This window comes from Grampus griseus (assembly GCF_964374135.1).
Source record: "Grampus griseus genome assembly, chromosome: 6".
In the NCBI taxonomy this organism is placed as follows: domain Eukaryota; kingdom Metazoa; phylum Chordata; class Mammalia; order Artiodactyla; family Delphinidae; genus Grampus; species Grampus griseus.
The window spans coordinates 20,277,728-20,295,988 of record NC_139000.1 but is presented as its reverse complement, the minus strand read 5'-3'; the positions used below and the strand labels follow the sequence as shown (position 1 = coordinate 20,295,988).

The window sequence follows — 18,261 nt, the reverse complement described above, 5'->3', positions numbered from 1 at the left end:
TCCTTAAACTTTTTAGTACAGAAAAATTTCAAAATTACATAAAAGAGAATAATATAAGGAAACTCAGGATTTAAGTCGTGATGATTAGTACAGAGTTACCTTTTTTTTTTTTTTTTGTGGTACGTGGGCATCTCACTGTTGTGGCCTTAGATTTGGGTAATAAAAGCCTGGGCTCCATGCCCCATGAGTTGAGGTAAGGGCAGTTGGGGCCCCAGTATTCTCAGCAGCTCTACCCAAGGTAGAGCTTCCCTCCCACAGTTAGGGTCTGGGTGGAAGAAGAGAGACTCCGCCTATGGGCTGTACTCACAGAACTTAGTCTCAGCGACAGGTAGCTAGGGGCAGGATGAGAAATGATGACATTCTGTTCCTCCTGGAAAGTAGCCCTCTGACTTGGAACTAGGGAGTGAGGGAGCCCTGCATCCTTGGGCGCAGCAGTCTGGAGTCGAGTTGTCCCACTGAAGTGGGGGGAAAGGACAGGGGAGTGGGCCTAGGGTCACATACCGTAGACTCTTGCAGTTCTTACTGAGGTTTTGTAGATTTTCTTGAACAAGTGTTTCTTCATTTGTTGTGTGCACTTAGAGCCATTTCCAGAGACTTAAATAAATTAAAATAATTTTCATTAGTTTCACTGGAGAGCTGTTTGTGGAGCTCCTTGCACTGTGAGGCAAGAAGTGGAATTCTGGACTGGGCCTGTGAACTTTTTGTAAAGAGGAACTTACCCCTCATCAATTATTGGTTACCCTAAGTACAGTTCATACAAGAAAGGCAGATTAAATGTTCTACCTTTTTTTTAACATTGTCTCAAAACAGACCAAATTAGAAAAGCTAAAACTGCTGCCTGTCCATTTTCGGCTTTTCCAAGCCAAATCAAAATTATATGACATCATTTGTTACTAGACTGAACCATATTTAGCTGAATCTTCATGATGAAAGGAATCCAAGAGGCATTATATAGGCTGTTTTTCTGAAAATAATTATTTCTCAAATGTACACTACATTGCAGAATGACGCCTGTGGGCTAACTTAAAAATTTACAACTTTTTCCACTTCTCCTTAGCCTACCCTTAGACCTGTCCTTCTGAGCAAACCGGATTTCCAATGCTCACTAGTGGGGTTGAGGATGGGCAGGGCTTAGCTTTAATTTGCTCATTTTATCTGAAGACTTAGAGAAGGTCTAACTATAGTAAATTTACTCTCAGAAACTGGAACATTCGTTTAAGTTGTGATGATTAGTACAGAGTTACCTGTTTTTTTTGTTTGTTTTTTGCGGTACGTGGTGCCTCTCACTGTTGTGGCCTCTCCCGTTGCGGAGCACAGGCTCCGGACGCGCAGGCTCAGCGGCCATGGCTCACGGGCCCAGCCGCTCCGCGGCACGTGGGATCCTCCCGGACCGGGGCACGAACCCGTGTCCCCTGCATCGGCAGGCAGACTCTCAACCACTGTGCCACCAGGGAAGCCCCAGAGTTACCTTTTGAATCATGACATATTTTGAGTGAGAAGATATTTGCTATCTGAATACTGGCCTTTGCTTCTATTTTCAAAGAGAGAAAAAATATTGTAGGCTGAAACTTGTTTCATCTTTGTTATGCCAGTCCCTCAAATTTGGATAATCATAAACAGAATTTAGGGAAATATCATCTACATACCACATTACAGTTATCAAGGCACTTTATACCCACTATTTTTATTGGTTCTCTGGCCAACTCTATAGGTAGGTGTGGATTGTCTCTGTTTTATAGTTTAAGAAACTCAGGCTCAGAATAAAGGGCTGATGATAGCCCATTTGGAGCCTTTGGGTGAATTAGAAAAAAGGGACCCTTTAAGACACTTTACTACTACCTGCTAAAAATTATTTCAATGAATATACAAATCTACGGTGATTACAATTTGAGCAACACCAACACCCCTCGTGTTGGTCCACTGCACAACAGTATCTGGTGGACTTGCTGGAGAGGTTAAGTAATTTGCCAGAAATCAAAGGCCAGCAAGTGAAGGGGGTTGGGCTTAGAACCTGAGTCCTTGTCTCTTCCACTGTGTTCTGATGCCTCTCTGATTCCCTCTCTTTATGCACAGCTGACAATCTTAATCTGAAAGGAAGGATGAGGCCCTGTAGAAAAGAATCGACTGATGGGGAGGAGCCCTCATGAACCCTTTGTTTCAGCCTCCCAATGTTCTGAGAGAGAAGGAGCCAGGTAACTGTTGCTAACTGCCGTTTCCCCACCATCTGGGCCATAGGAGTCGGGAGAATCGAGGCCTAATAGCCAGCAGGCTCCAGCCAGAATCGCTTGGAGATCTGCTCTACGCACTTGAGCAGACAGGAGGACTTAAGACTTGGTCTGTTTGAGTACTGTCTGGCGAGACTTTTGTTCCTAAGAAACTAGATTCTGTTTTGTTGTTGTTGTTGTTTTTATTTTCTACTTTCTGTGTGATCTCTACTAGGGATAGGCCACTTTATTTGCTCGCCTTGGTTTTCTGAGCATACTTCCCAATGACACCTGGCCCAGTTTGACCTGTGTGCAGAAGCAGAGTCAGTGAAAGCATCTTCAGACATTCTGTGCCCACACTCTCATCCTTGCAGAGCCAGCTGTCTTTTGTTTTGCTATTGGTCCTGACATCTGGGGTAACAGACTCTGTTCATCATTGTTTTTGGATTACAGAAAGCTCCCTTTGGAGGGAGGGAGTCAGGGTTTTCATTCACCGTGGCAGTGACCCTTAAAAAAATCAGTGTATTCAAATGTGCCTAAAGGAATTGCTCGCTGAATTAAGGACAGAAATGCCTCTTGCTTTTAGATGAAAATGATTAGAGGTTCTCTGGAATCCAGAAGAATGTGGGAGAAAAAAATTATAAATTTTCAATTGCTATAAGGTACTAAGGTATGAAATTAATTTGCTCTTCTGTTTATACATTTATTTTAAAAATATTAAGTACTTATTATATGTTAGAGGATCAACCCCTAGATTATCTTGATAGAGAAAGGAAATGTTCTGGAGAGATGGTGGGGAGTCATTCATAGGAATATAGCTAGAAGTTTCACTGGAGCAAATGGTAAAGTTGTTTGAGACCACTAGGTGGTGATATTACATTATGAAAATGATATTCTTCTAAGACTGGAGGCCTCTGGTTGTTTCTGAGAGCGTCTGTATACACAGCCAAAGAGACTTCTTTGTGAGTAAATGGAGGAAAAGCTACATTTCACCCTTTACATAAGTGATCTAATTTAAGTGCTCAAGGGGACTGGAAGCTCCTGGAGGGATTGGGCTGTGTCTGTTGTGTCATGCTTATAGCCCCAACTTATAGCTCCAGCATGTAGTAGGCACTCAGTAAATGAATGAATGAATGAATGAATCAGCCTTTGAACAATTTAGATTCTCATTAGAAGAACAATTTCAAGAGTGTGGAAAATTCTGGAACATGCACAGAGGCCTAGGATTTGGGGAAGTTGGGGGCTATTGATGGTCCTGACAGATCATCAGCTGGGCAGAGACTCAGGGAGGCAGCATTTGGGCAGGTAGAAGCATCAAAGGCTATCTGAGGCGCTTATATTGCTTTGTGTCTCCTAAATTTATCTTGATGAGATTTCCCCTGCTTAATATAGGGAGGGTGTAAACCAACAAATTTGGATTTTTTTCTTGCATCTGTATTACTTCTAATGATGGCTCTGCCTTGGAAAGGATCTCCAAAAATAACTTACTCTTCTCTGCCTCTCATTCATTGGTACAGTTGTTCATTCAGTAATTTATTTATTGTTCATTCATTCAGTCCACAAATATTAATTGAGCACCTATTATGTGCAAAGCACTGGTCTAGGCTGTGTGATCATCTCTGACCTTTTCCTATCATGGCCCCTTTGAGTTCAGGGAATCACCAAATCCTATTAGCTATAGAATCCAAATTTATGCTCCTCTCTGTTCCTTCTGCTCTTACCCTAGTCCAGGCCTCCATCTTCTTTCATCTGGGTCACTGCATCAACCCCTGCTCCCATTCATTCTCCCGTCTTTCCAATGTGCAAATATGGTCATGTTACTCCTTTCCTTAAAACTCTCCCTTGGGGACTTCCCTGGTGGCACAGTTGTTAAGAATCCGCCTGCCAATGCAGGGGACATGGATTCAATCCCTTGTCCGGGAAGATCCTACATGCTGTGGAGCAACTAAGCCCATGCACCACAACTAATGAGCCTGCGTGCCACAACTACTGAAGCCCACGCACCTAGAGCCTATGCTCCGCAACAAGAGAAGACACCACAATGAGAAGCCCACGCACTGCAACAAAGAGTATCCCCCGCTCGCCACAACTAGAGAAAGCCTGCGTGCAGCAAGAGGACCCAAAGCAGCCAAAAATAAATAAATAAATAAAATAATAAAAAAAAAACCTACCAAACAAAAAAACTCTTCCTTGCCCTCAGGGTCAAACCCAACCTCTTTTGCTTGTTTTACGAGCCTTACAAGATAGGGCTGTGACCTGGTTGGGCCCTACTTGTTTTCGGTAGCCCCAATTCCCTCAACTCTCACCTCCTTCTGTGCGCTACAGTCAGATTTTTTCTTTTGGTTCTTTTATTAAGCCCTGTCCTCTCTTACCTTCAGACTTTTTCTTCCCCCATACTCTTCCTTTAACCTATCAAATTCTTTTCTTCCTCCTTCTGCCTGGCGACTTTCTACTCATTCTTTAGATCTCAGCTTGTGTGTTATTATTTTGGGGAGCTTTTTCTGAGCACTGTCGTGGTGAGGTTCCGCTCTTTCCCCTTTCCTCTCATACCCTTTCCTCACAGCTCATCCGTTGCCACCCTCCACTGCCAGACTCTCAGTTCTATGACTGGCATCTGTCTTCACTGCGTATCTTTACCACCGGGTTGACTGCCTGGCACATTGTAAATGCTCAATAACATATGCTGAATGAGTGAATGAATAAAAAACACAGTGACATATCTCCTCCACTGGGGTACATTTAATGTAGCAGTGTGAGCTGAGTGGTACAAAGAAGGAGCTATAGTGGTAAGAAGGAAGGGGTACTTTGGGTACTACCATCTGAGGCTGAATTAAGTTTTGGCAAGTGGAGATGTTTGCGGAGGTGGCCTTTAGGTAGAGGGAAGCGGGAAAAGTTTGGGGGATAGGCAAGGGGTGTAGCTTTCCTGTCTGGGAAGAGTGGAATGTAGGACTGGAGATAACTTGTGACTAGATAGTTTAGGGCCTTGAATGCCAGCCTGGAGAGAGTGGACTCTATCTGATAACACTGATGGCTTTTGCACAGAGGAGTGATAGAACTAAATTAGTGCTTTAGAAAATGTTAATCTAATGGCAGTGAAACAAGAATTGGAGCGAGACCAGCTCTGTGTCGTAGGAGGCTGTCATAGAAGTTAAGATGGGAGGTGACCAGGGCCTGGATCATGTATGTGGCAGTAAGAATGGAGACAAAGGGAAGTTGTGCAGAGGAAGAATTAAGAAGCTGGAAAGTGGAAAGAAAGAGTGAGGGAGAGGGAGGAGTTGAATTTTCAGCCTGACAGTGAGGTGCTGTCATCAGAAATTGTGAAGTTAAAAGGAAGAACCAGTTTAAGGGAAGATAAAGGAATTCATTCATCAAACCTTTCAGTGGAGTCCTGGCTATCTATGCTTTTCACTTACAGAAATTCAGTCAGTGTGCGGGGCTCAAACATGGAGCACAAGTGTGAGGGAGTGACAGACTATAATGCAGCTGGTGGGGGCTGTTCTGGCTCTGCACTCAGTGAAAATACATCCCGGAGGGAATGCAAGACAGAGAAGGTGAATTTTCTGTTCCCCTTTTGATTCACAATACCATGTGCATTTTATGGGTGACTAAAGGCTTATTTGAGGGTAATTTTGACTCTTCACAGTCTATACTTTATATGCCGATTTAGATCTGAATTACCTGGCAAGATTTGCCTTTTTAAAATGTGTGCCAGACTAGGCTGGGCAGTAGCAGCTACTAAGAAGACACATCTCAGTCTCTGCATTAGAGTTGTTCACAGTTAGCTGGGTAGAAAGATAGAAAGCAGACAATTAGGGCTACAGTCTAGGTGAGCTGTTGGGGGGAGGGTGGGTGCGGAGAGGAAGGAGATTTTTGGTTCGTGTGTCAAAGCAGAGGTGGCCCTGGGCCCTGGCGTTGCAGAGCGATCCAGGAGTCATCATCAGAACAGGTAGCTGAGAGTAAAAATAGGAGTGGATGAGATCTCAGAGGGGGAGAATATTGAGGAAGGAGGGAGACTGAAGGGCACAACTGGGTAGCATACTCTCACTAGGAGGCAGGAAGAGTCATAAAATAGAGGAATTTTCAGAGAATTGGGAGGAAAACTAAGGCAAGGGGGATGAGGACTGAGAAGAGGCAAATGATATTCAGAATATGGAAGTCAATGATGACCTCTGAGTGAACAGTTTCAGTAAGGGTGGGAGCAGAAAAAGGCATCCAAGAGTGATTGGTAAGAATCTGGAAGCAAAAGGAATACATGCCACTGCTCTCAGTTACAGTTCTAGTAAAACCAACCTAGATATATTCCCTAGTTCCCAAGGAAATTCTCTTGGAGAATGTTTGGGATCTCTAGATGCCATGACCTCTGTCCCTGTATGATCTGCTACTGTCCCCTGGAAGACAGTTCATCATCACCTTACATTGATCCAGAAAAAGGCTTTGGTCTACATAAGCTTTATATTCAAGCTTGAGTGTCATCCATCGGAGCCACAGATCTCAGCTGTGGTTGTTGCATTTTATACTAAATATGTCCATATTATTTTCTTCCATAAGTAGAATCCACATTCCCACCTGACTGCAAAAGCTAAGTTGCTAATAGCTTCCCTGGAGTTTGCTTCTTGCAGTTACCTCATCAGAATTTAGACAAGGCAACATGTAACAATTTATTCCAGGATGCAGGGAGCTCTGGGTGTTTTTTTAAATTTAATTTAATTTTATTTTTGGCTGCATTGGGTCTTCATTGCTGTGTGCAGGCTTTCTCTCGTTGTGCCGAGCGGGGCTACTCTTCGTTTTGGTGCGCGGGCTTCTCATTGCCGTGGCCTCTCGTTGTGGAGCACAGGCTCTAGGAGCGTGGGCTCAGTAGTTGTGGCATGCGGGCTCTAGAGTGCAGACTCAGTAGTTGTGGTGCATGGGCCCAGTTGCTCCGCGGCATATGGGATCTTTCTGGACCAGGGCTCGAACCCTTGTCCCCTGCATTGGCAGGTGGATTCTTAACCACTGCGCCACCAGGGAAGCCCTCTGGGTGTTTTTTTTAGTTTTAATCATTCATTATCCTAGTTATAGTGTTTTTATTTTTTTTAATTTTTAAAAAATTCTTTATTTTTTGCAGCATAAGAACAGTAACGGTTTTGATTCACTTTATTTACTTTTTTAAACATCTTTGTTGGAATATAATTGCTTTACAATGGTGTGTTAGTTTCTGCTGTATAACAAATTGAATCAGCTGTACATATATCCCCATATCTCCTCCCTCTTGCGTCTCCCTCCCACTCTCCCCATCCCACCCCTCTAGGTGGTCACAAAGCACTGAGCTGATCTCCCTGTGCTATGTGGCTGCTTCCCACTAGCTATCTGTTCTACATTTGGTAGTATATATATGTCAATGCCACTCTCTCGCTTCGTCCCAGCTTACCCTTCCCCCTCCCTGTGCCCTCAAGTCCATTCTCTACGTCTGTGTCTTTATTCCTGTCCTGCCCCAGGTTCTTCAGAACCCTTTTTTTTTTTTTTTAGATTCCATATATATGTGTTAGCATACGGTATTTGTTTTTCTCTTTCTGACTTACTTCACTCTGTATGACAGTCTCTAGGTCCATCTATAGTGTTCTTTTAAAGAGAATTAAATAATAGGAAAAAACCCTCTTTTATATGTGCCCATATAGTTACCATTTCTGGTGTTCTCTTCATTCCTTTTGTAGATCAAGCTTTCCATATGATATTGTTTTCCTCCTGCCTGAAAGACTTTAGCATCTCTTGTAGTGCAGGTTTGTCGATGATGAATTCAATCAGCTTTTTTAAGTCTGAGAAAATCTTTATTTTCGCCTTCATTTTTATTTTATTTTATTTTATTTATTTTTTTTTTTGCGATACACGGGCCTCTCACTGTTGTGGCCTCTCCCGTTGCGGAGCACAGGCTCCGGACGCGCAGGCTCAGCGGCCATGGCTCACGGGCCCAGGCGCTCCGCAGCATGTGGGATCTTCCCGGACCGGGGCACGAACCCGCGTCCCCTGCATCGGCAGGCGGACTCTCAACCACTGCGCCACCAGGGAAGCCCTTGCCTTCATTTTTAAAAGATGTTTTTGCTGGGTATAGAATTCTAGGTTGACAGTTTTTTTTCTTTAAAGTTGTTGCTTCACTGTCTTCAGGTACATATTTCGGGTAAGTCCAATGTCATTCTTTTCTTTGTTTCTCTGTATATAATGTGGTTTTTTGCTGCTTTCAAGATTTTTCTCTTTGTCACTGGTTACTTAGAAAGCTTTTGATCTTTTTGGGTCTTGCTTTTAGGGTTTTTTAGATGAGAACAGAGCATCATTTAGTCTAGGGCTAATTATTCCCCACAACTGGGGTAAAACCCTTCTGAGTACCTACCCAATGCCCCATGAATTAGAAGGTCTTTCCACTCTGGCTGATGAGAATAAGAGCTAATCCTGGTCCTGTGAGAGCCTGGGAAAGATTATTCCCACTAGTTCTTTTTGGTGGTTCCTTCCCCAGCCTCAAGGTACTTTCCTGACACCTATGAGCTCATTAGCACTTAGTTGAAGATTTGAAGGGAGACCCTCTGCAGATCTTTGAAGCTCTCTGTGCAGCTCTTTCCTCTCTGATGCTCTATCCTGTGAACTCTAGCTGCCTTGAGGACTTGGAGTTGGTCTCTCCAGGCAAGGAGCTGCAGCAGTCGTACGGCTCACCTTGCTGGTTTTGTTTCCCAGGGATCACCGCCCTTTGTTGCTTGATGTCCAGTATCTTGAAAACTGTTGATTCATATATTTTGTCCAGTCTTTTAGTTGTTTCAGGTGAGAGGGAAAATCCAGTCCCTGGATTGGTCCAGTCCCAAGATGTTACTCCATCTTGGCAGGAGGCAGAAGTTTATATTGTTCTTTTTTTTTTTTTTTTTTTGATACGCGGGCCTCTCACTGTTGTGGCCTCTCCCATTGTGGAGCACAGGCTCCGGACGCGCAGGCTCAGCGGCCATGGCTAACGGGCCGAGCCGCTCTGCGGCATGTGGGATCTTCCCAGACCGGGGCACGAACCCGTGTCCCCTGCATCGGCAGGCGGACTCTCAACCACTGCGCCACCAGGGAAGCCCCTATATTGTTTTTTAAGTTTGGAAAACTTTTTGAGGGCCTCTGGAGCCCTTGACTATGCCAAGCCAAGCTGCTTGTTATCAGGTCAGGAAAACGGGTGCTTATTGAAGAGGCTAAAAGGGCTTCCAACATAACTACAAGGAAACTGAGCCATTCTAGAAGAGACAGGTGACTCTGCTTTTCTGTCAAGTCTTTGGCCCTTATCATTGGACTCAACTAACTATTTCACGTTCCTCTGGCAGTGAAGGTTTTGTTCTCTTCTATTTTGAAACAATATCTCTCAGCTTACTTGAAATCTTGAGTTTTTTTTTTCTTGGTTCCCACTTAGACGCTATTTGTGTATTTAGGTCACCAAAGGCTTCTATAGCTGAGGCAAATTGAAGTTTCTCAGTGGTATTTACAGCAACCAGCACCTGCTCCTGTAGAGAACCACTAACCCAAGATACTGTGTTTTACCTTGAAGATTAATTGCAGACATACTTTTAAAAGGCAAATCCTTCATTTCAAGGGTGAAAAAAATACCACTTAACAAAACATTCCAGCTGGTTAAATTTAGGACAAGAAAAAAACCTGACCCAAGAATATTCTCTGGCTTTGAGCCCAGGGTATTTTTCCTTTTGGAGTGAATTTGGTACAGTTTCATTCATGTGGAGCTGTTGCCTCCCAGCATTTTATTCTGGGATGGAAGGTCAATAATGATTGTCTTGTTGCTAAATCCAATGGACACTTCTCAGTCATTAACCTCCTTGACCTCTCGACAGTGTTTGAGATTGTTGACTATTGTCTCTTTCTTAATACATTGCCTGGCTTTCCTTCTCCCTTTGTAGCCTTTCTTCCTCTACCTGTCTTTTCTGTTGGTATTCTTCTTGGTTCTTTCCTGAGCCTTCTTCTCACATTAAACATTCTATTTGGTATCTTTTATCCATGCCATGGCTTCACTGGGAATTCCTAAATCTATATTTTAGCCTAAGTATTTTTTCCTGTACTTATGTCCAGTGTATTCAACAGTTCACTTGACATATTCAGTTGGACAGCAAGTAAATAACTCAACCTTAGCAGGCTCAGAGGTGAGCTCATCAAGTCTCCCCTCAGTCCAGCCCTTCCTCTCATGTTCTCCATCTCTGTAAAGGTCACTTCCGAATAGCTAATTTCTCAAGCCAGGATTTCTTGCCTTTTACCTTCCAATCAACCACCAAGTCCTGTTGATTCTACCTTTTTCCATCCCTACTGCTACTACACTAGTGTATTTTTTAACCTGGGCCACTGGTAAAAACTTCACCTAACAGCACTTTTGGATTCCAACCCTCATGCCACCCCTCCACCTTCCCAATCCATTTTTTTAAAAAAATTATTTATTTATTATTTATTTTTGGCTGTGTTCAGTCTTTGTTGCTGCATGCGGGCTTTCTCTAGTTGTGGTGAGCGGGGGCTACTCTTCGTTGTGGTGTGCGGGCTTCTTATCGCGGTGACTTCTTTTGTTTTGGAGCATGGGTTCTAGGTGCTCAGGCTTCAGTAGTTGTGGCATGCGGGCTCTGTAGTTGTGGCACTCAGGCTCAGTAGTTGTGGCTCGTGAGCTCTAGAGCGCAAGCTCAGTAGTTGAGGCGCATGGGCTTAGTTGCTCCGCGGCATGTGGGATCTTCCCAGACCAGGGCTCGAACCCGTGTCCCTTGCATTGGCAGCTGGATTCCTTTGTTTTTTTTTTTTAAAGATACAAAAGATGTCTTTTATTTCTTCAATAAAGCCCTCCAGGTTCCCTGGTGGCGCAATGGTTAAGAATCCGCCTGCTGGGGCTTCCCTGGTGGCGCAGTGGTTGAGAGTCCGCCTGCCGATGCAGGGGACATGGGTTCATGCCCTGGTCCGGGAAGATCCCACATGCCGTGGAGCGGCTGGGCCCATGAGCTGTGTCAGGGAAGATCCCACGTACTGCGGAGCAACTAAGCCTGTATGCCACAACTACTGAGCCTGTGCTCTAGAGCCTGCAAGCCACTACTACTGAAGCCCATGGGCCTAGAGCCCGTGCTCGACAATAAAAGAAGCCACTGCAGTGAGAAGCCCGCACATCGGTATGAAGAGCAGCCCCTGCTCAACGCAACTAGAGAAAGCCTGCACGCAGCAATGAAGACTCAACACAGCCATAAATAAATAAATAAATAAATAAATAAATAAATAAAGCCCTCCAAAATTTACTCTCCCATCTTGTAAGGCCCACATTTTCTCCAAGGACCAAACCCACAGCCTTTGGCATTGCCTAATTTACTTTACCAAGTAATTAAAACCATGAACCAAAGCTTGCTGCTTAACCCTTTCACTGCTGACCTTCCCCATATCCGGGGCGGGGAGGGGGCGTCGGGGGTGTGTGTGTGTGTGACAATGAAACGCAGAGAGGAGAGGCCAGACACACAGGATGTACTCATGAGATGCGGGAGCACCAGCGTTAACGGAAATAAAGCCAGCTTTGGATAGGGGGCTCAGAAAGTTAGTCCCGGATGTACTGGGACACGATGGGTCCCCTCCTCACACTACATCTCTGGGCTTTCCTCTCCTCTGCTGCAGGTATCAAACCAAGCACTGTTCTTCCAAGATGCCCTGCCGGCCCAGGGGTCCAGGAGGCCATAGGTCTGGCCTCTGTGACATTCTGAATGCCTCCTAAGAACAGCAGTTTGACAACATAAATTATCCAGTGGCGTGGAGTCAGGCTCAGGCTGTACACCTCCACACTGCTCTTTATGGATCCCGCCCCGTGAGCTTCCCGATTCCCCCCTGACCCCCCCCACCCCCCTTCCTGCCACATTTGGAGCTAAAGACACCAGCATTTGTTATGACTTCTGCATAATGCAGTCATGGAAGCGGCCCCTTCAGGGTCTCTGGCTGTCCACTTCCTCTTGATCCTCCCCCACCCCTACAAAGTCCAGTCAACGCAGAAGAGATCATGCCTAGAGTTAAAAAGTGCAGTGTTTCTAAAGGGAAGAGAAACGTCACGTAGAAAGTATTACAAAAAAGGATTAACTTTGTCAGCTGTCCACACACTATTAAGACCACAGGCTTTATACAGCGGCAATGCAGTCAAGCCTGCTTCTTCACTCAGCAGGCAGAGCTGGGAACAGGCCTCTCGGGCTCAGGAGGAGGCAGCTGAGGAAGACGGGGAGGCGCTAGGAGCTCTGCTGCTTCTGAAGTCTCCACTCCGAGGCGGCAGGGCGGGAGGATTCTTAACCACTGCGCCACAAAGGAAGTCCCCCCAATCCATTTTTTAATACTCTAGCCAGAGTGATCTTTCTAAAACACAAAACCTTTTGGGATAGCTCAAAATCTTTCAACGACTGCCCTACATTTAGGATAAAGCCCAAGCTCCTTTTAATAATATGTGAAGCCCTTCTTGCATATTCCTCCCTCCCTGCCATGTGTCCCATTGTTCCATTCCTCAAATGTATAAGCTTCTCTCATTATCTGGCCTTTGCATGTTTTGTTCTTTTTGCCTATAACCCCCTTCCTTCACCTCATTGGCTTGGCTAAATCATCCTTCAGGTCACTTTCTTTGAGAAGTCTTCTCTGACTTCCATTCTCATCTTGGTTGGCCCAGATCCCCAGGCTAAGTGAGATACTAATCTGTGTTTCTGCAGGTTGCCATGTTTCCTCCATTGTAACACTCATCCAGTCTTCCACCAGATTGTAAGCTCCGTCTTGTTCACTTCTTATGCTCAGCGTTCAGTGTAAGGCTCAGCACAGCATGGGTGCTTGGCTTAGTAAACATCTGTTGAATTGAATTTTAATGTGTTAGAAGCCATGGAGGTCTCAGTACTACTAGTTGAAGATTAGTGTGAAAGATGACATTCTATAGTGGTTCTTTGGCTGGATTCTTATTTCTCCACTGTTTATTTACTACCTTAGCAACCTGATTCATTTAACAACTCTGAAAAATTTAGTTGTCTCGTCTGTAAATACAAATGCTTGAACTTCCTGAAGGCAAATGGTGGGATGATTTTTTTCTTTTTCTGGTTGCTAGTATTTTATGTATTAGTCAATTACATTTCCTCTCTTGTGCAATGATTATTCATGTTCTTTGGTACATTTATTTTTTCTTACTGATTTGTAAGACTTCTTTGTACATATATACATATTTGCCATATATTTTGTAAATATTTTGCATTCATTTTTTAATTTAAAATTTTTTTATGACCATAGAAATACCATTTTTTTTAATTAAAAAAATTGTTTTTTTCAACCATTAAAAGCTGTAAAATCCACTCTTAGCTTACTTGCTGTACAAAAGTAGGTGGCTGGCCAGATTGACCTGTAGGCAGCGTTGCCAACCGCTGCACTAGTATGTTCATGAAATCTGAGCTGTCTTTGCATTCCTGGAATATATACCATTTGAATGTATCATGAATATACTGCTGGATCTGATTTGCTAATATTTAGGAGGTTTGTGTCTATATTCATAAATCAGATTGGTCTAGCAGAGATTTCAAACTAGTTATAGGGCAGAGATATATTTTATTTGGCCTACATAATGTTTTTCAAAAATTTGAATGAATAGTCAATATTAAAAAATTGGGAGATGTCATATTAAAATTTAGACGTTTCTAGCTTTTCTTTTAAAAAAGGAATGGGGCAAAACTGGGGGAATGTGGGCCTAGTTTTTGTCACATTTTTAATAGGTCTTCTTTTATCTATGTTTTCTATTTCATTAACTTCTACTCTTATTTTTATCTTTGACCTTTGGTCTATGGTTTTCTGGTGCTAACCTTATCTGGTTTTTGTCTTTGCCTAGCCTTGTGTCCAGTACTGACAAATCTTCCAATTTTTTTTTTTTTCTAGTTCTGAAACAGTTTTAAATTACATAGGCATTATCTGTTTCTTGAAGGTCTAATAGAATTGTCCTCTAAAACTGAGTCTTCTGTAATTTTGTCAGATAGATTTTTTATTTCCTTTTGTATTTTGTCTATGGTTAGTGATCTATTAAAAATTTCAAACTCTTGTATCAATTTTAGTAATTAATACTTTCTAGAAAAGCACCGATTTCCCCCCAGATTTTCAAATTTATAAATAAAGTTGCAATGGTTTTCTCTCATAATTTAAAGAATTACCTTTGTATCTTGGCTATCTTTCTCTTTCCTAAACTTGTTTATTTATAGTTTTCTTTGTTTTGCCAGAGTTCTGTTTTATTGGTCTTTTCAAAGAACCAGGCTATGGTTTTATTGTTGAAGTCTGTTTCTTAAAAATAAATTTCAACTTTAACCTTATTATTTCCTTTTAAAATTTTCATCTCAATTAGCTGTTCCATTTCTCTTTGAAATGACTTTAGTTTAAAGAATTTTGAACATTGTCTTGTTTTCTAAGTAAAATCATATTTCCCCTGAACTTTCTATTCTGTTCCATTGATCTGTTTATCTTCTTTCTACATTATTATAAGACTGTTTAACATCTGGTAGTCCTAGTCGCCTTTATTATTATTTTTCAAAATTGTTTTGGATATTGGGCCAGATGATATCTTAAAGGCATGAAGGTTCTTTGATAGCTAATGTGAAAATGCACCCAAATAAACCTCTTTAGTCCCTTGCCTCCAAACACAAGTAGTCCTTATTCTTCTTGAAACAGAGTCAGTCTTAAAAAATATAATCAATCAATCTTTGTATGTGGATGTGCTGTATGTATATAGTGCATTTAAGTGGGGTTTTTTTGGTGTGTGTGTATGTCTGTGTGTGTGTGTCTGTGTGCTTGTGTATGTGCATAGGATGCATGAAAATCTGTGGGGTGTGATTGTATATATGTGTGAGGTGTGTATGTGGTGTGTTTATTTGTGTGTGGGCTGTATGTATATGGTATGTTTGTGTATCTGGTGTATTCGTGAATGTATGTGGGAAGTGTTACGGTATGTGTGGGTGTGTGTGCAGAGTGTGTGTAGTGTTAATATTGTATGTGTAGTTTGTTTATGTATGTGTGGAGTGTGTGTGAGTGTTAGAGGGATACTGAGGCCCGTGACCAGGGGAGCTAGAGTGTTCAGGGCATGTCAGAAAGCCAGGCGTGGTCCTCAAACTCCCTTGTCTTTTTGGAGAAAGCAGGGCCATAAACCTCAACCCTTTCTGGATGTCTGCTGTAAACAGTAGTGTGGGTTAATGGGGCCAGTGTCTCCTGCAGTGCCACTGCCCAGGCTCCCGCTCACTTCTGTCCTCCCCCTCCTGAGAAAAGAGTGACCTGCCCCTTTAAGAGCAGGAAGCTTCTAGTGCTCTACTAAGTAAAGGGGCCTTAATGTTGGTGGTGAGGGCGGTGGAGGTGGTGCCACCACTGGAGTCAGATCACCATCAGAGTGGCACTGGGGTCCCCAACTGATGGGGCAGGAGGAGTCAGGAGGGAACCTGCAAGGCAGCAGGACCTTTGTCCCGAGTAGGGGTGAAGTGCCAAGTGCGGGCCTCAGTCTTTTCTGCCCCAGGCCACATACAGATAATGCAAGTCTACCCAGCTCCCCTGCTGGCTTCTACCCTCCTGAATGTGTATCTGCCGGTTGCTCACAGCTTCCTGAGTCCAAGGCGGTCTCCCTTAGTGCAGGTGCTACAGTGGTCCCTGAGCTGTGAAGGGGCCACTGTCACCTTGGGCACATCACTTTCCCTTTGTGGGCCTCCCTTTGCTCAGACTCCTGAACATCATCCTTTCTAATTCCTACTGGGGTGGACCCCCCTTTCAGGGGGCATCCTCGGGCCATGCCTAACTCATGCTCCCATCTTGGTCCCGCAGGTCTACAGCACTTCCCGCCTCCGTGTCCTGTCTGAATCCTGTGGCTTGAGCCTGAGTTGCCTGTTTTCCTTGGCTGGATGCAGTGGCAGAGCCGGGATACTTCCCTGCCCAGAAAGGATGCCTGGACTCAGACTTCCCCAGCCAGGAGAAGGATCAGGCCCGCTCAAGTCCAGGGTGCAGGTAAGTCTGTCTGTCACTGGGCTGGGGCCAAGGGAGCAGGCTTGCCCCTGCTAAGGGCAGTGCTCAAGGAGTTGGGGTGGGGGAAGTGCAGAGCAGGGCTTCACAATGCGCCAGGATTTGAACAACCCACTGCCCTTTATGTGACTCATTTGCACTTGACCACTACTTTGTTGATTTCTGGGCTCCTTTTCCGGGTTCTGTTCCCCTCTGGTGGCCAGCTGGCCCTGTGGCATTTAGTTTCCTTACCTGCCTCAGGAAGGCAGGTCTGCTCCCTCCACCTGCCATTGGCCATGGGGCAGGAGTGGAGGCCAAGGAAGAACAGGAGGAGGATGGCCTTTGGGGCAGACCAGGCCTGGGTCCAAATTCCAGCCCTGCCCACCTTGGAAAAGTCACCTGCCCTCTCTGTGTGAGATTTACCAGGTTTATCCCTGGTAAATTGGGGCTAATACTTCTTAGGGTTACTGTGAAGATTAAATGAGAAGATGTGTGTAAATTGCCCAGCTCAGCCACTGGCACCTGGTACTCCATACATATAACTTTTCTCCCCACTTCCTTTCTTGCATCCCCCAACCTTGTCTTGAGTGGATCACTGAGCCACAGATATCCATTTGGCAACTGCCTACACTTCCCGTTTTTAGATTTACATAAGACCAGCAGCTTTCCCCGGCAGCAACAGAGAGTTGCAGAGCAGATGTCTTTGAAACTGCTCCCAGGAGGCATCCCATGAATGTTTGCCGACAAAGCAGCGCAGGGGCTGACCTTCCTTCCGGCTCTGCTTCCTCGCAACGAGCTCTGGAGATTGCAAGTGCCTGCCCCCTCCACACACTACGCTGTGCATTTCTGTCCCTCAGGAGCTGGGGGCCTGTGCTCCTGTCTCATGGCACCAGGCTGCCCATGGGGGGCCATGAGGGGAGGAAGCTGCTCTGGTCTGGACCTGTGCCAGGCTGCTCTCATCCAAGAGAGGGCTCAAGAGAGAGATGGGCCAGGGTCAGGGAAGGGCCCTGCAGCTGGTGGGGGGTGCAGGTCCAAGGGTGGAGAACGTTTTCCCAAACCCCACCGCTTTGGGCCAGGAGGGTGCTCCCCTGCCCTTGCTTGGGTCTGGTGAGTACAGGTCTGAGCTTCAAAGCATGTTGCAAACCTAGCTAACTGCTGGCCTGGGGCAGCTGGGCGAGCAGGCCAAGCCCGCCGAGTGGGCGCGCCAGGAGCTGCGGGCCTGGTATGGGGCTGGCACCTGCAGCCCAGAGTGGCCCCCGAGCCCCGAGCCTCTGTGGGGCCGCCCATCCTGCCGGCTCCACGGGGAGGACCGCCGTCCCGGCAGCAGATGGGCCGCGGGCGCCTCCTCCCCTCGGCCGGTGGCGGCTCGGTCAGGTGGAAATCTCCGCATTCAAACCGGCGCGGGCCAATCAGGGCCTGGCGCGCCCGCAGGTTCAAACGCGCGCTGAAGCCGGCCTCCCGCGCCCGCCGCCTAGACACTGGCGCGGGGGCGGTGAACCTGCTGCCTCGGTTACTGGGAGCAACACAGACGCCTTGAGTTACAGGCACCCCGGCCCGGCGGGAGCGGGGCCATTGCCATGGAGCGCTCCCTGCACCGCGTCTCCCTCGGGAGCCGGCGCGCCCACCCGGGCTTGTCCTTCTACCTCACCACTTTTGGTAAGTGCCCGCGGCGGCTGCCGCCAGGGACTGCTTCACCCTGCCCGCAGCGCCCAGAGAGGGCAACCCCCTCGTGGTGGCAGGTGAGGCAGGGAGCAGCCATCCTTCTGTTTGGGGACATCTGCCTCCCGTGGTCGCGCAGGAGGGGCTCAGGGCACAGGCTCAGGCAGCTCAGGCCGCTCAAGCCACTGGGCCCCACCTGCTGCCCGGCCACTGGTGCCGAGTGCAGTTGGTTGTGCCTCACTTGGCTGGAACAGTCGTGCCCCAGTTAATCTTTCAGGGATGGGGTTTGCCACCACTGAGCTTCCCATTAACAAGCAGCTCAGGGTTAAGTCAAGGTCTTGTTACTACATCTCCAGACCTCCTCAGTCCTCTTCCCTTTGGCTCAGGGACAGGACAGGTGCTGGGTCAGCCCCAATGGCCT

General features: G+C 45.8%; 2 protein-coding genes across 2 annotated transcripts in view; one reads left to right on the top strand and one right to left on the bottom strand.

Moving 5' to 3' along the window:
• The window catches only part of RNF183 (ring finger protein 183), a gene marked incomplete at its 3' end in the record, with an annotated part of 360,397 nt that overhangs the window by 113,226 nt on the left and 228,910 nt on the right, over positions 1-18,261 (bottom strand). The window lies entirely within an intron of this gene.
• The window catches only part of RGS3 (regulator of G protein signaling 3), a gene marked incomplete at its 5' end in the record, with an annotated part of 127,536 nt that continues 127,033 nt past the window's right edge, over positions 17,759-18,261 (top strand). The window contains 1 exon segment of the mRNA XM_082656624.1: positions 17,759-17,837. Within this exon segment, the coding sequence (XP_082512750.1) occupies positions 17,759-17,837 (79 nt within the window).